At 34.7% G+C, this 17,602-nt stretch overlaps 1 protein-coding gene across 1 annotated transcript in view; it reads right to left on the bottom strand.

The window, feature by feature from the left end:
* Positions 1–6,245: 6,245 nt before the first annotated feature.
* LOC307124811 (uncharacterized protein) overlaps positions 6,246–17,602 on the bottom strand; it is a gene marked incomplete at both ends in the record, with an annotated part of 35,407 nt that continues 24,050 nt past the window's right edge. Inside the window, one exon of the mRNA XM_079814259.1 lies at positions 6,246–6,353. Coding sequence (XP_079670385.1) covers positions 6,246–6,353 — 108 coding nt within the window. The remainder of the gene's footprint in view (positions 6,354–17,602) is intronic.

Genomic DNA, 17,602 nt, shown 5'->3' with positions numbered 1-17,602 from the left:
ATGTTCTTTTCAATGTTTGCATCAAGTATGCTTTCAAACTCTAATACAAGCTATTAACAAAACAAAAAAAAGTATTAACAAAAATGTTCAAATGTTCATTGCTTTGAAGTCATAATTTGGAATTCACTTCTACTCACAATTGAGGGGATTTTAAGGGCTGGATATCGTGATAGTGTTTCTTTTGTGGAATGATGTTTCATGTAGTCTGTCCTCTCATTCCTTGTCCGTGCCATGCAGTCTTGTAAAAGTCTGACATTTGGTGTCCTCTTCAAGCATTCTGTTTTCATTTTCTCCAAGTGGATCCCTATGCTGTATTCCAACCCGTTCTCACTCCCAAGGCGTCAAATTCCGACGCATGGTCAAGTGCTTTCCGCGTCACAATAAAGACGCTAAAGGCACCCCTAGGCGTCACTATATTGACGCGCTGAGTGCTCCATTCATTTCAATGAGAAACCTTTGGCGTCAGAAACAGACGCGTTGGGCATGGGAAAGTTATCGTCATGATGATCATATATTGGGTTATGATTTTGCCATTATGACATGTTGGACTGTGATTCTCAATTTAATCAGCCAGCATCATTTTATTTACGCTATCTAGACACGTTTTAACATGTAACCCAACCCCATTCCATCCCTAAACCTACCCATTTGTGTGGTATAAAACGCAGATATAACAGGCAGAGTCGACTGCATGCACAATTTATTCAAAAAATACAAATATTCCGAGGCCAAGCGATTGATTTGTGTGAAGGAAATCCCCAAAAGCGATCAGCGTCTCCATCCGCAGAAGATCACGAACACATAAAATTTCAAATATTGCCGCCCGTTACGTCAGTTTTCATAGTGAAATTGCATTGGCTCTAGTATGTCTCGTGACCAATTGCGTCATTACGTCAGCTTTGATTGTAAAATGTCATTGGTTCTCGTGTGTCTTGTGACCAAATGCGTCATACTAAAGAGGCGTGTGTATTATTTGAATGAGATATGAATGAGTGCGTTAACGGAGCTGCGGGATCATCATCTCAGCGATTAAAACATTAAGATCAACTCTGTTCTTTACATGAAGACATCGTGTGACTTCAGAAGACTTGGAATGCAACATGAGTTAATACTTTTATACTGTTTTTAGTCAGTTTTTGCAATAAATAGATGTGACTGTACTTCTATTTGCCTGTTATGTGTTTCTATATTGTTTAGGAGTGGGTAGGTTTAGGGTAGGAGTTGGGTTAGCTGCTCCAAAATATAAAAGTAACCTTTAAATATGAATAAACTATTAATAAAATCATGTATACTTTTACAAATGCAAAGAATAAAATGCGTCTTGATCTGACGCATTGGGTAAACAACTGAAATCAATGGAGCACTCAGCGCGTCAATATAGTGACGCCTAGGGGTGACTTTGGCGTCTTTATTGTGACGCTGAAAGCACTTGACCATGCTTCGGATTTTGACGCCTTGGGAGTGAGAATGGGTTGTGTATTCATCTTCTCCTGATTCACACTATCAACAAAAACACATGCACTCATTTAATAACTGTATAGTTTAACCTATTCTTAAATTATTATAATTAGATTATTCTATTTGTGACTATTACCTCTTCAGACCTTGGTCTCTTTTGGTACATGTCTTGGATTACAGATAGATCCTCAGTCTAAAAAAAAATAAATAATAATAAATAAAGACATCCATTACTGTAAATATGTATTAAGGTGTCATATCATGTGGCATACTTCTCTATTAGTTGCTTTCTTGGTGTTACATGTCTGTTGGATGCTTGGAGCAATCATCTGGTTCTTTACTTTGCTGAATCTGCAGCGAACTTTATTTATCTCTTCAATGTCAACCAAGGGTGATCTTTCTTTCTTGAATTTGTTCTTAAGCATCTCATGCCATGACTCCTTAAATAAAAAGCACTTAATAATTAAATATGTATCACCTTCAAGAAAACAATATCAAGGAAGTAAGGGTTTATGAAATTGAAAAACTCTGTAATATTCTTACATATCCCCTTCCTGTCCTGTCTCTCAAGAATTGGTATTTGGTAACAAGGGCTGAACACACCTTGTTATATTGTTCACTTGTTGGATACCTAGAGAGAGAGAGAGAGAGAGAGAGAGAGAGAGAGAGAGAGAGAGAGAGAGAGAGAGAGAGAGAGAGAGAGAGAGAGAGAATTGTCATCCATCATGCTCTAAAATGATGCTATTGAAAAAGATGCTAAATTAGTTAATTAATTTAGTTTATTATGCTAAATTAATAATGAATTAATTATGCTATACAATTACCATGTATATGTGCACATATGATCAAACAGTGTTTGAATTATTTTTGATCTCCATTTGCTCCGTCCTGTTGAAGAGAAAAAATCTCTGCTCTCCTCATCAAGTCTTTTTTGTATTGCCATAGGAAATTTAGGTAGCTGATAATTTGCTGGCCACACTGTTTGGACAATGTTCTGTGTTGAGATTGATCCATGTGAAATACCAAATGAAGTCCTACAGAAAAAGATTTCAGAGAAGTGTTATGTTTGTATGTTTGTCACAACACAGGAGAGGAGACATGAAGATAAAGGTAGCAGTTCTTTATTAAAGCATTGGTATGCAAAAGGTCATGTTCACGCTGATTTATTACATTATAATACAGGGCTCTCAAGTTTTGAACTGAGTTCAGAGTGAGATTTTGGCGACGGCAGCAGGGGTTTGGGTGGGGACAAGGTTCTGATCTGAAAAATGACACTAATTTGTATAAATAAATAAATAATAATATATCTTTTTAATTTAATTCAACATTTTTGTGTGTGTGTGTGTGTGCATAGTATTAATTCTTGCATTTCTCTATTTCAAAGAAAGATGTCAGGGAAGAGGCAAATTAATAATCCATAATAAAAAAAAAATCAGAATTTACTGTGTTGTAAATATAATTTATTCTGAAGCAATAGTCTCAACAGTGTTCAATCAGCTTTGAGATATTTAAATCTGCATATCTTTGATATTTTTATGAAGGGCATTTTCCCATAATCTTATTAAATATAGGCTATGCTTCGGCTTTCATTTTATATTCTTAAATTTGATCTATAAATTACATTAGAATAAGACACTATAGGGCTGTGATTGTGGAATCCACTGTCTCGGTGCAAATATAAATGTCACAGCTTAGCCTAGTTTTGACGTAAATGGGCACTAAGTTACAACTGACATACACTCGCTTACATTTTAAGAGCGAAACCATTATGTGATTACTAGCTGTTAACACGAACATGTCCAAGACAGTGCGCCACTGTGTGCATCTGTCCCATCGGTCCGTGTTGTGCATGTTAAATAAAATCAGTCATAATCAATAAATATAATTTCTTATTTTCTAATTTAATAAATAATCAGTATTTATTTATTGATCCTTTTATAAAAACATGTATTATGTTATTCATGATTAAGTACCGTATTTAATGGAAACTTATTTTTACTGTTAGTTATTGAGGCAAAAGTAGTTTAAAAATATAGATGTAACATACTTACTCATGATTGGTGTGTGTGGTTTTAGAGGGCATCTCAGTCTTTAGGCTTTGTTGTAATCTTATAAATTTAACTTGATCCTTCATTTTCGGAAATATTTTTGATATCATGTTTTCAGTTAGGTTCATGAAAGTGTCCCCATCAATTTCATTCTCTGTTAAAACAAAAAGGAGTTTAATTGGAGACATTTTCCACCAAACTGCATTAGGAATTGTGAATAAATGCACATACACATTCTAATGTTTAGTAATCCAGTGTCGCAAGGGGATCAAAAGAGTTCCTTCCAGGTTTGTATAAGTGTCCAGTCCATGGAAAGCTAACTCTTTCCCTACTTCAAGGGCACACCAAGATGTATCGGTAACTTTGTATGCGTGGAGATGACTGTCAAATCTGAATGGATAGAGTATTTTTCCAAACATGTACCACGAACCACTGTGTCCATATATTGCTTTGATCTTGAGAAATAATGGAATCTCTTCAGTGTGTACAGTGTCAATCACTTTGCATTCTCCAGTTCTATAAGCTGTATTGTTAACTGTGATGGAATTTGTTTTTTGTAGGACTTCATTTGACAGAGGTCTTCCAATCTGTGATTCCAGCGTGGCCAATACTAAAGAAGGCAGGGTATTTGATGGGACATCACAAGCTCCTGAGGCATGGAACACTTCATATCCAATGCTTTCCTTCTGAGCTTGCTCCCAGCATTGTCTCAGCTGATGCCTTCTAGCAAGTGATTTGGTGATGTTCTTGAAGTTGCAAACAACAGTAGACACTTTCTTGAAATATTGATGTTTTGCCTCAAAGCGCATACAAGACAAATGAATTAATGGTCCATATTTCAGCATAAGTGAAGGATAGTGCACTAAAAAATGCATTTTTGGAATGACACCATCAGGGAAGAGTTCATGAAATGTTGCCAAAAACTCTGTAATTTTCTCCTCAAGATAGGGTATCCATGATCTTCTAACCACTGGGGCCATGATCAAATCTACCACTTCACGCAGTAAAATGTAGCAGTTCCAATACTTGTTTGGAGGTACATAAGATCCGACCATTAGTGGTAGTAGTCGAAACAATGTCCAGGTTTCTGAAGCTTTACCAGAGAGTTGACCTCTGCTTCGCAACATTCTTTCCGTCAAGATTTGTGGCTTAGATGATTTGTCATTTACAGAATATGAAAGATTTTCAATTTCAAAGTTCAGTTGATCTAGGGTGAAGTGTTTATCCTGGATTAACTGATGGAGAATCCATCTGAGAGCATTAGGAATGACTCCCTGCAAAATGTCATGCATCACATCAGGTGGAAACAAGTGAGTTATCACTGTTGGAGCATAGTTAAGAGATGAGAAACAGCACTCTCTCTGCACACCATAGACAGACCCATTATCAGGATTTTCACAGACAGCCTGCAGGTGGTATCTGTAGTTGGCACTGTCTCTTAGAGTAAAGTCATCTTCTTTGAATTTGGTAGTGATGTCTTTTTTTGTGGCCATGCAAAAACGACATATTCTACCATGTGAAAAATTTCTTTTCAATCCAATCAAAGAGTGAGCTGAAAGATTGTCCGCTGAGATGGTGACTATTGTGCCATAGAATCTTCTGCTTTCCCCATTACATGACAGAGTCACTCCCTCTGTCTCAAGACATGTCACTTCTTCAATCAAAGGCTGAAACAGATTGTTATAGTTTGTAAGATCTTCTTCAATGTATCGATGTCTGATTAATGATGAAAGGTAAATATTCTCAAGTTTTGATGTATATTTCTTATCAATGTTTCCAAGTTTAAAATACACAGCTGTCAGTTTATGTTTTCCCCTTTTAGAGCCTAAAGGGTTAACAATCTCAAATTCATCGATGTAGAAATGTAGACGTAGATTGGAAAAGGAAGAAAGCTCACAACTTTTGAACTGGTCTCCATCAGTGTAGTCCTCCATAACATCCTGATGTTTGGGTGTTTCCTCTTGGTTAAGCATTGCCCACACATCCTCGTTCTGAGCAATCTTGCTCAGCAGAGCCTTGAGAGGTATGTACTGGAAATGCGCACCATTTCGTTCTGTTTGATCCAGCGGAATTTGCACGGGTGCAATGTATTCAAGTTCATCTTCACAATAGCGCTGAAGCATCCATTCACTACTGATCTGTCGAAGGCATTCATCGAACATATTTTGCTGATTAAGTAGTTCAGATAAATCGTCATCAGCATCAGTGTCAATTTGATGTTGTTGTTGAAGATGAAACCTTATAATCTCAGCATAATGAGTTGTGAACTCCTGAAAGATAACTCGCAGGTTCTCCACAATACTGAACTGAACTGTAGCAGCAATACAATGCTTCTCTCTTAATTTCAAAATGAAGAGACAAAGATTGCGCTTGAGGTTTGGCAGTAAATCTTCTGTTCTAAACTCTCTGCAGTTAATAATGTCCTCCACATTAGTGTTAGGCAACTCCTCTTCAAGACCATGAAAGTCCTCCATTTGTTCCTCTGAGTTACAATGTTCATTATCACAAGCTTCTCCTTCTTCTCTGACCAATGAAAGAAGGTCTCTATGTTTGCGATAGGTATGTGATCTATAAGAACTGAAGGTTTTGTTGATTTTGCCACAACCGTTCAATCCGCATGTGAATTCAAATTTTGGTTCATTTTGATGATAAAGTCCAATATGTCGAATCTGCTTAATTAGTGAGAATGTTTGTTTGCTACATAGTGGACAGTTAAAGAGAGTGGGCATTTCTGTCAGATTAACCTTCAAATGTAGGGATGAATTCCAGGAAACTGTTTGCTGTCAACCAATTAGCCACTTCTTGGATTGTCCACTGAATCACCTTTGTGCTCATCCTTGTTTCAGTCTGTATACAGAAAGTGTTAAAATTTAGAGAACAATATGTTGATATCACATACATTTCCTTAATATGGGGATAAACAATTAATCATGATCAGAATCTAATACGGATGTAAGAATGTTAATGAGATATAGCAGTGGTTCTCAACCTTTAGTTGTTAGGGGTCCGAGCACTTGCAGGTGCAGGAAGTCTATTATGTATACTGATTTTTGTCTTCTTCTTTTTTCTGCCATATATGGGCATCAGAGACTGTAAATTGTCAAAGCTGTGTACTCTTTTGAGCTGATAATATAAGTGTTTACATTTTCTTTTTTTAACCCTTATGTACTGTTGCGGGTCAATTTGACCCGTTTTGATTTTTGAGTTGTCGGGAATATTATTTAACTTATTTATTTTTCTTGAAATTGGGACATATGGTAAAAATGAGCTATCATTACTTTTTTCTATCTATCTAAAATACAATCAGTTTGTATACTATCACAAAAGCAACTGTAAAGACCCAAAATACAAAACACTTTGTTGTATGTCAGAGCTCTTTAACTCTAGTCCTGAAGTGTCATTGTCTTGATGAGTTTAACTTATTTTCAAAGTTTGTGAAAAAAAAAGTTGTTATACCTTTTTCTGTTCCACTTTTTAAGCATAGACTTGAAAATGACTTTTTCAACTTAAATTGTTAAACATCTTGAATACTTCAGAGCACAGAATGGTTTGGCACCGTATCACAAACGAATAATCTATTGTTATTTATCTATTGCCCTGTCATAGCTTTTGAAAATCAGTCACCAAATTTGAAAACTAGAGTCTGAAAGCTTTCAAATGCTATATAGTATGTCAAGATTACTTTATTTCATTTTTGGGTGAACTGTCCCTTTAAGAGTAAAACATTTTGGAATGGTGTGTGTGTGTGTGTGTGTGTGTGTGTGTGTGTGTGTGTGTGTGTGTGTGTGTGTGTGTGTGTGTGTGTGTGTGTGTGTGTGTGTGTGTGAGAGATTAGAGATGGCAACATTAATGCACCAAATGCTTATCTGTAATGAGAGAACCCTAACATAGGATTTTACTTTCTAACAAACACCACATTTTTATGATTTCAGTTAATTTGACACGTTCTTTAAAACAACTGCTGCTCATATTAACATGTTTACCTTTTTAAACAAAAAAAAATACAATGTTTAGTCTCTGAAGTCCTCAGAAAAACTTGCCTCGATAAATGTAAATGCCGTTGCGTTTTTTGCGGGTATACGTTACTGGTAACGTTATAGGCCTACTGGTTGGACGTTAGATGGCGCTATGGGGTCATTTTCCCCGAGCAACTGCGCAAAAATAAAGCTAGGGAGTTTAAAATGAATAATGTAAATGAGTTGAGTTGATTAGCAATGTATTTTTTTTGAGAACCACTTGTATTTTAGGCCTGCAGCTAACGTAACCTTACCCATAAACCAGCGAATCATAACTCATTGCTATCTTGTTATTTAAATAAACAAATCTTACTGCTTATAGAAGAGTCACATAATCGGCTCAACCTTATTATTACACTACACATTATATTATCACAGATATCAAGAAGGTTTATAGATATTTTGACACTTTATTTTGTCTTACCTTAGATATTCCCGTTGATCTTCTCGTCCATCTGCTGACGTCACACGCATCAAAGTAACGGTTTTTGCGCGAGACAGGCCTTTGAAGATTCAGTGATTTACGTCGCACAGACAGAAAAGCTTTCACTTTCAATTAGCAAAGTTAAAATACCATTAATTTAATTTGAAACACATTTAGAAACTTAAGTGAAATTAAATGGCTAATGAATTATGTTAGTATTGGCAGAATTAAAGTGGCTAAATATAAAGATGAAAATGTTATTAAGGTTTATGTGTTACAAACAAAGAATACATTACAATTTTCAAAACTTTTCATAATAATCATGAGTATATACATATTATGAAAAATGTAACAATGCTTTTTTGTTTCCACACATAATCAGAAAAATGTTGTTATGAATAATAAAAATATTAATAATAACAATTATTATTAATAATAATAATTATTAATATTATTACAAAATTAAATTAATTTAAAAAAAAAATTATTATTCTTTAATTAATAGCATGTTACTGTTACTACAGTCAGAGCGTTGTACATCCAGTAGAAAGCGATGATGTAGCATAATGACTGTGGGCTATCCAGGCTAATAATATAGCAAAAAGTAATTTGTTACTGTAATGCATTACTTTTGTAACTCGTTACTCCCAACACTGTTTATTGACCTCTACAAAAATGTTGCATTTATCAACCTGAAAGCAATGATTTTGTTTCAGGGCTGTAGTTTTGCTTAAAGTCTTTTTAAACTTACAGGTAAACAATTATGGAGTGGTTATATGTAAAATATGTAACAATTAAAAAGTTCCATTCTTGTGCATGTTCAGTACGTTCAGGGGCCAAAAGCAAAGCAAAATAGTTAAATCTTTAAAGTCCATAAGGTTCATAAAGGAACCTTGACAACAGGCCAGGTTCTTATATGAACCCTTCTACCACAACAAAGGTTCTAAAGTGAACTGGCAACATGTGCCTAATAATCAATGGATCATTATAGAACCTTTAGGTTCAACTTTGAACCTTTATTGTAATTAGAAGTTCATATTTGCACTTTAAAGTTCTTTTTTGAACTCCAAAGGTTCAATCTCTTCTAAGAGTGAGGTACTGTAAATAACAGTCGGCAGTGCAAATGAGCATAATCCAGTTACGGTGTGGTAGTGCAAAATGAATAAGTAAACAGTTGTTACTGTAATAAAGAGTCGGTAGTGCAAATAACAAAGTGAAGGCGGATGTGAGGTAGGAGAGTTATCAGTATATGAGGGAAGTGGATCAGCGGGGGTTTGAGTTCAGTAAAGAGACAGCTCTGGGGAAAAAACTGTTCTTAAGTCTGCTGGTCCTGGTCCGGTGGATCCTGAAACGCCTGCCGGAGGGCAGGAGAGAAAACAGTCTGTGGGCTGGGTGAGAGGAGTCCTTGAGGATGCTGTGAGCTCGATGCAGACAGCGTTTCCTCTGGATGTGTTCGATGGCAGGCAGTGGAGTCCCTGTGATGCGCTGGGCAGTTTTCACCACCCGCTGCAGTGCCTTGCGCTCCGCAACAGAGCAGCTCCCATACCACACTGCCACACAGTTGGTCAGGATGCTTTCTATTGCGCAGCGATAGAAGTTCACCAGGATAGCCGAGGAGAGCTGATTCTTCAGCTGATTTAGCTTCAAACAATGTTTAAAAAACTGGTATGAATTTTTGGCGGTCACTTTTTTAGCACATTTACAACAATATTTGTCAACTTAGAGATATTTTAAATAGTTAAATCTAAATGTTAAATGTTAAATCTAAATGTTAAATCTAAATGTTAAATCTAAATGTTAAATCTAAATCTAAATGTTAAATCTAAATCTAAATGTTAAATGTTAAATCTAAATGTTAAATCTAAATGTTAAATCTAAATGTTAAATCTAAATGTTAAATCTAAATCTAAATGTTAAATCTAAATCTAAATGTTATATCTAAATGTTAAATCTAAATCTAAATGTTAAATCTAAATCTAAATGTTAAATCTAAATGTTAAATCTAAATCTAAATGCTAAATCTAAATGTTAAATCTAAATCTAAATGTTAAATCTAAATCTAAATGTTAAATCTAAATCTAAATGCTAAATCTAAATGTTAAATCTAAACGTTAAATCTAAATGTTACATCTAAATCTAAATGTAAAATCTAAATGTTAAAACCGGTTATCTGCATTCTGAATTTGCATATTAGTTAAATATTTAGTTTCACCCAAACATTTAGATTCAACATTTATATTTAGATTTAACATTTAGATTTAGATTTAGATTTTGTATTTAGATTTAACATTTAGATTTAACATTTAGATTTTACATTTAGATTTAGATGTAACATTTAGATTTAACGTTTAGATTTAACATTTAGATTTAGCATTTAGATTTAGATTCAACATTTAGATTTTGATTTAACATTTAGATTTAGATTTAACATTTAGATTTAGCATTTAGATTTAGATTTAACATTTAGATTTAACATTTAGATTTAGATTTAACATTTAGATTTAGATTTAACATTTAGATTTAACTATTTAAAATATCTCTAAGTTGACAAATATTGTTGTAAATGTGCTAAAAAAGTGACCGCCAAAAATTCATACCAGTTTTTTAAACATTGTTTGAAGCTAAATGTGTCAAAATGTTGCTGTTATTTTCAGCGTGAGCCGCTTTACAAACGGCGCCCCATATTTAACAGTGCAAAAAGATCAGTATGCATGAAACAGCATTTCACCCCCCCCCTTTAAATATATTAGGGTGTAAAGCTAATAAATTATTTGTTGATGCATGTTTTATTTTCAGACTAAATTATAAATGCAACCAATGACTGATTCAGATGTAGTTCATAAAGAATTACGACACTTTACAATTAATTTTTTGATATTTTACCCACCCCCATGTCATCCAAGATGTCTTTGTTACTTCAATTGAAAAGAAATTAAGGTTTTTGAAAAACATTCCAGGATTTTCTCTATATAGTGAACTTCACTGGGGTTCAACAGGTTGAAGGTCCTAATTGCTGTTTCAGTGCAGCTTCAAATGGCTCTACGTAATCCCAGACGAGGAATTAAAGGATTAGTTCACCTCAAAATGAAGTTTTTTGAGGAAATCATTCCAGGATTTTTCTCCATACCATTGACTTCCATGACAACCAAAATGTTGAAGGTCCAAATCAATGCAGTTTCAAAGGAAGGGCTTCAGAGGCTCTGCACGATCTTAGAATAGGGTCTTATCTAGTGAAACCATCGGTCATTAAAAAAAAAAAAATACACAATAAAATGAATATACTTTTTAACCTAAATAGCTCATCTTGCACTGCTCTGCGGCTCTCAGTGATTGCACAATCACACCGAAAACGTCACACTAGACGGAGGCGGAAGTACCGCCCCAAGTGAACATGCGAGGACGAATACAAACTCCCGTAACCAAAAAACACTCCATCTTCAACTTCAAAATCGTCCGACATTGTTGTTTTATCTTTTTTTTGTTGCTAAAGGACGTTTGTATTAGTCTTTGCATGTGCGCTTTGTAAACACTGGGGCGGTACTTCCGCCTACGACCAGTGTGACGTTTTTCGACGTGATTGCACAATCACTGCTGAGCGTAGAGCAGCGCAAGATGAGCAATTTAGGTGCAAAATAGTTCAAAAAATATTCTTTTTTATTTTATTTTTTAAATGACCGATCGTTTCACTAGATAAGACCCTATTCCTCGTCTGGGATCACGCAGAGCCTCTGAAGCCCTTTGAAACTGCATTGAATTGGACATTCAACATTTTGGTTGTCATGGAAGTCAATGGTGTGAAGACATTTTTTTTGTTTGAAAATTACAGATTGTTTCACTAGATAAGACCCTTATTCCTCATCTAGGATTGTGTCGAGCTCTTTGAAGCTGCACTAAGTTGAAGTCCACTATATAGAGAAAAATCCTGAAATGTTTTCCTCAAAAACCTTAATTTCTTTTCAACTGAAGAAAGAAAGACATTAATATCTTGGATGACATGGGTCAGTAAACTTGAATTCTGAAGTGAATTAATCCTTTAAAGGGTTAGTTCACCTAAACATTAGATTTCTATAATTTATTACTCACCCTCACAATTATCCGTTAAAAATAAATCACAATTGCTTTATCACAGACTGAAAACATTCACATGAAAAGAGAGTGTGTCCTGAAGGCCCTCATCGTTTTCCTTGGGGAAAATCCACAAGACCTTATCAAGGAGTACCTTGTGAGTTGAAAGTCTGCATATTCTATTTTTATTTTATTTTTCAGAAAAAGTTTAAAGTTGTGTTTTGTAGTTATGAATGCAAAATGTTTTTATTTTGAAAACATTTATTATGTACATTACTTTAGGTGAGCTGGAGCAGTGGATGTTATTCGTAGGGAGGCGGGAGAACATCACGAACCCCCGGCTGACATGGGTGTCGTCATCGAGGGTGTTACAGTTTTGAATGAACTGCCTTCGTTCACATCAGCTTGTGCCTTGCTTCTCGGGATGATATACATCATGAATCTGGCCTATCCAAAACCACTTCGCTTTACATTCGAGGTATTCCAGAAAGTTCTCTTGCAGCTCGATCAGCACAAGATGTCACCAAAAGTTCAAAGTCTGTTCAGTAGACTACAGTGAACCTAAGGTAATGTTTGAATGTCTGTGTTTAAAAGAGGGTCTCAGTTTTAGTTGGATGTTTCATTTGTTTTCTTATGTTTGTAAGACTATCCATTTGTTCATTCATATGTCTAGTATGAATGTGTAGTTCGAATCTGTAGTTGATTGGTTCACTTTAAATTGGTGAAAGTGTAATTACATATAAACATTTTCCATGATCTGTTTGATGTTGGGGTTATTTTTTTTAATCATTGTTTTTTATAAAAACATGGCTCAGTTTAGGACATTACCTGTAAGTGGTTCTAAAGCACTTCTCATAATACACTTATATGGTTAGGGATAGTTCACCCAAAAATGGTTCAAGTTGTTCCAAACCTGTATGAGTTTCTTTCTTCTGCTGAACACAAAAGATGATGTGTTGAAGAATGTTGGTAACCAGGCAGTTGTCGGTAGCCATTGATTTCCAGATTCTTTTAATAAATATATTAGTGGCTCAGTTTTGAGCATAATACAGTGCAAAGACAACTTGCAAAAAGACTGTTTGGATGTTAAGTGTGTCAGTAAATGACTGGAATGGATGTTAAAAGTCAGTAAATGTAAATTTCATTTGCACAACAAATGTGAGCAGTTTGTAATGATTTCAAACTAAGTTTGTAATATGGAAAATGAATAAATGTTAATAAATATTTCTAAAGCAATTTGTGTCTTGTACAATTGACCTAGTGAAATTAAGTTGATAAAATGTAATAATTTAATTTGAGAAAACATAATTTTTTAGGTGTTACCAATTGAAGTAATTTTAAGTTGATCCAACTAGGAAAAATTCATACATTTTAAGTTGGAATGCAGTAAAATTAAGTTAGACTAATGTAAATAATAGGATTGAATGAACTCAAATAATATAAGTGTGATTGACCTAGTGAAATTAAGTTGATAAAACGTGATATTTTAAGCTGAGAACTTAATTTGTTTAGGTGTTACCAATTGAAGTAATTTTTTTTAAGTTGATCCAACTGTTCACTTTTTACAGTGTTGTTACACACACACACACGTTCAGATTCAAATTCGAAAGTAAAAAGACTGTGAGAAAATAAAGACATGTCGCACACAACAGCTTCAGCTTGTGTAACCACTTAGGCTATAGGAAATATAAAAATAATCAAAACGCATTCATAATTACACCATGAGCAATAATTTCAGTTCCTCGGATCGTCTGAAAATCACGTTTGACAATTCATTTTGCGCTTGTTTCCATGATGCATTGCATAGGCTACCATTTCTAAAACATATAATTCAACATTAATACAACAAACAAACCCACCTCATTGTGTGCCCATCTTCAGTATAAGCATCAAATCATGAAAATACCAATGGAGCGGGACGTTTTGGAGGAGTGTTATCAAATAAATGTGAAGCTTCTTCCTCTTAGGTCCGGTGAGATTAAACCTGTAGGACTAGTTGAGTAACTGCTTAGGGTGGAGTTGAGAACAATGGGGATTGGCCATCTTCTCCTTCTTCTAAATATTAATAATATCTTCTAAAATTTTCAGTTGGCCAAATTGAATTTCTGTGAATTGATGCAATTTAATTCACAGAAATTCAATTGGGCCAACTAAAAAAATTAGATGTGATCAGAACATTTTCAATTGGAGACCTGATTTTTTTTTGTTCTTTTTTTTTTTGACAGTGTTGGAATAATAATAAATTCATATTTAATTGATTAATAGGAAATTCTATTCTGCTTATTTAAATCTATTTAAATAAAAGTCTCCAGGTCCAGGAGAGTGTATTTCTTTGCCATACTGCCACAGAATGAACTGTGTGCAGGACACCAAAGACCCTCTTTTATACCTTTCGTGTGGGAACAATTTCTTTGTTTTCAAAACAAAGTTGCAGCTCTTAGATCTCAGAGTAAACTTTCTCAAAGTTGAACACAGGGCCGGCCCTGACCAATTTGCTGGCCTAGGCAAGATTTTACTTGGTGCCCCTTGTAAGGTTTAGCACTACATGTTAGCACTCTAAGTTGTGGAATTACTACTGTTTTATTTTTGTAATGCATTGATGTTTTTATTTTTATTTTCATTGTTGTTGTTTTATATGATGTCCAGTCCATTCTACCCCGTCATTATGTTCACGATATTATTATCATTATTTTATTTTTTAAAAGGCTGATGATAGTTAAACTATACAAAAATAGCACCTACGCCACATTACAGCTTAAACACAAATAGCAAGAGTAATAGCATCCATCATTCATGCACAAACTATTCATTGAGAACTAGCAAAAGTGTTTGTTTTCCAGTAGATGGCAGCAATCTTCCACTAAACTATGCACATTCATGTTTTCACCATGAATTAAACTGAGAAATTTTGATATTTAATGTGAATTTTAAATAAAATGTTTCTAGTTTAAATAAACCTGTATATGAATATCATTACTAATTTTGGCAAATACATTTTAAAATTGCCATATGTCCCCTTAAAACTGCACAACTGTAGAGTAAAAACATTAGGCTATTAAAAAAGTGATATTGCATGTGTTTTTATTTACAAAATCACACTGGCTGTGGCCTCTCGAGAACCCAGAACAGCTGTTTGCATAAAGTTTAAGGTAAAACTGGAATGAATTAGTGAACATAGTATTTTACTACTATGCAATTAAATAAACTGTACATTCATTCATTCATCAATAAGCCTACATCACGCTACCTCTGTCTTTACACTGCAAAAAATGTAAAGTTTCTCTTCTTATTTAGTATTTTTTTCTTGTTTCCAGTCCAAATATCTAAAAAATCTTAAATCAAGATGTATTTACTAGTAAAATGACATTAGATATTTTTTCTTGTTTTCTGGGGGGAAAACACACTCAAATGAAGTGAGTTTTTGCTTAAAACAAGCAAAATTATCTGCCAAATGGGGTGAGAAAAATTATCTTATTTCTGTTTGGGACGGAAACAAGAAACAAGATTTAATCAGAAACTAGATTATTTTTCTCACCCCAGATAATTTAGCTTGTTTTAAGCATAAACTCACTTAATTTTGATTTTATTTTCAAGAAAACAAGAACATATATCTTGTCATTTTACTTATCAGGCTAAATGCATCTTAATTTAAGAAGTTTTAGATATTTAGACTAGAAACAAGACAAAAATACTAAGTAAGAAGAGCATTTTTGCAGTGTATCCCTTATCTTCCCTGCATCAGAGGGCTTCTGTCTTTTTTGACACTACAATTCGGCCACCCGTCATATCAGGCAACTTTCACCGTGTCTACACTTGGCGCGAGCGGCCAAGCACCGTAAAAAATGAAAGCAATCCTGTCTACATTAGATGCGGCGAGAGGCGACGCGACACAACAAATTCCCAACGTTAAACTGATCGCGCGTTATATTTCTGACGCACTTCAAGTAGCTCGGCAGTGGGAGATTGATGAGGCGGACCGGGAAGAGGTGGGGCACTTAGTTAAGTTAATATTTCAAATTAATTTTAATAAAATAGTATCAGTAATACATTTTGGCGCCCCTATGGATGAGTGGCGCCCCTAGCATTTGCCTATTCCGCCTATGCCACGGGCCGGCCCTGGTTGAACAGGTTAGTTGCCTTTCATCTCTCCCTTGCTCTCTCTGCATGTGTGTGTGTGTGCATGCAATAGGTGTCACTGATTCACTCACATGTGTTCTACATTTGATAGCTGATTTCATTTGACAAATGATTTCATTTGCTGCTTTCTGATTTCATTTGTTGAACTCCATACAGATGCTCTTTAATTGTGACAGTCACACCTGTCTCTCTCTCTCTCTCTCTCTCTCTCTCTCTCTCTCTCTCTCTCTTTCTGTGTGTGTGCGCGCGCGCCCATGTGTGTGTGCATTAGGTCTCACCCCTTTTATCTTAGTTCTGCATTTGTGGCTGATTTTATTTAGCTGTGGCAGTCATACCTGTTTGTGTGTGTGCGTGTGTGTGTTTTTGAGTGAGCATGTCTTTTCTACATTGCATTTTTGCTCTATACCAGGCCTTCCTTTCTGTGTGGAAATTTTCAGATTTATGCTGGAATTATTGATTTTATTTGTCAATTTCTAAAAAAAATGCTTTCAATTGGAGTCACACCTGTGTGTGTGTTTGTGTGCGTGAGCATGTGTGTGTGCAAGTGATCATGTTCGTTCCACATTACATTTGTGCTATGGTACCAGGACTTCATTGTGGTATGGACATTTTCAGATTTATTCTGGATCTATAGATTTTTTTTGACAAAAGAAAAATAAGATTTTTCCATTCATTTCAATGTGGGGTCATATTGACCCCAAAGGTCATGAGTGTCTTTTTTTTTACATACCTTTAGAACAACCGAATCAAGCCCAGTTTTTTTGTGTGTGTATGGTTAGATAACTTAGAAAAAGTCACAAGATTTCATTCCACTGAGATATAGGGAACCATTATTTTTAACTAAAGAAAAGTCGATTGGGGTCATATTGACCCCAAAGCACAATTGAGGCTTAAAAAAAGTAGGTAGCCTACACACATAGGTCCATAGTGAACACAAATATCTGTGTCAAAAAAGTCATACAAATTTGAAGCTTGTGAGTGCAGATTTAAGAAGTTATTTTTAAAGAAGACCCATGGCAGATTATTGTTGAAATAAAAAAAAGCTTAAAAAGTAAAAAAAAAAAGTAATTGAGGTTTAAATGTATGATTTATGAACATAACTTTATATTAAATATATATTTTATGAAACATGTTGAACTCTAAAACTGCTTGAAAATCGTTGTTCCAAATTTAAGGTTGATATCTCAAATTAGATTTCAGCTAGCATATAAATAAGGGTTTACTTTAGATCAAGAGGGATGGTTTTCACGTGAAATAGCATAGGCTACGTCATTCGCTAGTGAGTGTCTCGTCATATCTGTAAACAAAGTTTTAAATTACTCCATAACATTTACCTTGTCAAACGTTTTCTTAAAGGGGTCATAGAATGGTACATGCACTTTTACAAGTTGATTATACAGAAATTTGTGTTGGCAGTGCCTGTACACAACCATCCTATAATGATAAAAATACAT

This window comes from Gobio gobio (assembly GCF_949357685.1).
Source record: "Gobio gobio genome assembly, chromosome: 4".
NCBI classification, from domain to species: Eukaryota; Metazoa; Chordata; class Actinopteri; order Cypriniformes; family Gobionidae; genus Gobio; species Gobio gobio.
Note: the sequence above shows the minus strand (reverse complement) of the source record. Positions and strands in the feature narration are given on the sequence as shown.